Source organism: Palaemon carinicauda, chromosome 9 (assembly GCF_036898095.1).
Source record: "Palaemon carinicauda isolate YSFRI2023 chromosome 9, ASM3689809v2, whole genome shotgun sequence".
Classification (NCBI taxonomy): Eukaryota; Metazoa; Arthropoda; class Malacostraca; order Decapoda; family Palaemonidae; genus Palaemon; species Palaemon carinicauda.
The window spans coordinates 1,164,860-1,165,492 of NC_090733.1; the positions used below are offsets into that span (position 1 = coordinate 1,164,860).

General features: G+C 37.3%; 1 protein-coding gene across 1 annotated transcript in view; it reads left to right on the plus strand.

Annotated features, from left to right (window-relative positions):
* LOC137647349 (uncharacterized) overlaps window positions 1-303 on the plus strand; it is a 501-nt gene extending 198 nt beyond the window's left edge. The window contains exon 2 of the mRNA XM_068380748.1: window positions 109-303. Coding sequence (XP_068236849.1) covers window positions 109-303 — 195 coding nt within the window. The remainder of the gene's footprint in view (window positions 1-108) is intronic.
* Window positions 304-633: the final 330 nt, after the last annotated feature.

Sequence of the window (633 nt, forward strand, 5' to 3'; positions counted from 1 at the left end):
AAAAACATAGGGTGGAACGCTTTTGGTAAACAAGAGGAGATTATGAAAGTAGAATACCACCTTCTCTAAAAATAAAAGTATCTAATTAGATGGTCCATCCATTTTCAGCTTGTGTATGAGAAACCTGAGCATCACTTAGTCTTAGAACGTAAGCTAATTCAAAGAGCTATGGAAATGATAATGATGGAAATAACACCAAGAGAAACCAAAAGATCAACATGGATAAGAGCACGAAGTAAACTAGAGGATATTCTAACAACATGTAAGAAAAAAGAAAAAGAAATGGTCATGGGGAAGACATAGAATGAGTATGACAGAAAATAGATGGACATTTAGAATAACAGAATGCGCGGTCTAGTGATTACAAAAGAAACACGAGAAGCAAGAGCAGATGATGGATTGAAGAACTAAGAAAGTTTGCAGGTGGGTAATGGTACAGAAAGGCCGTAAACAGATGCAAGTGGAAGGACATGTCAGAGGCCTTTGTTCTGCAGTGCCATAAAAACAGCTGATAATGATGATTTGTACAAACTCTCCTGTATAGTTACCTCATGTGAAATATCAAAGAAGATGAGCTGGGGGAGAGTGACTGCTTTCCGTACTCTAGTTTTAGAGTGTCTAAATGTGTTTGGA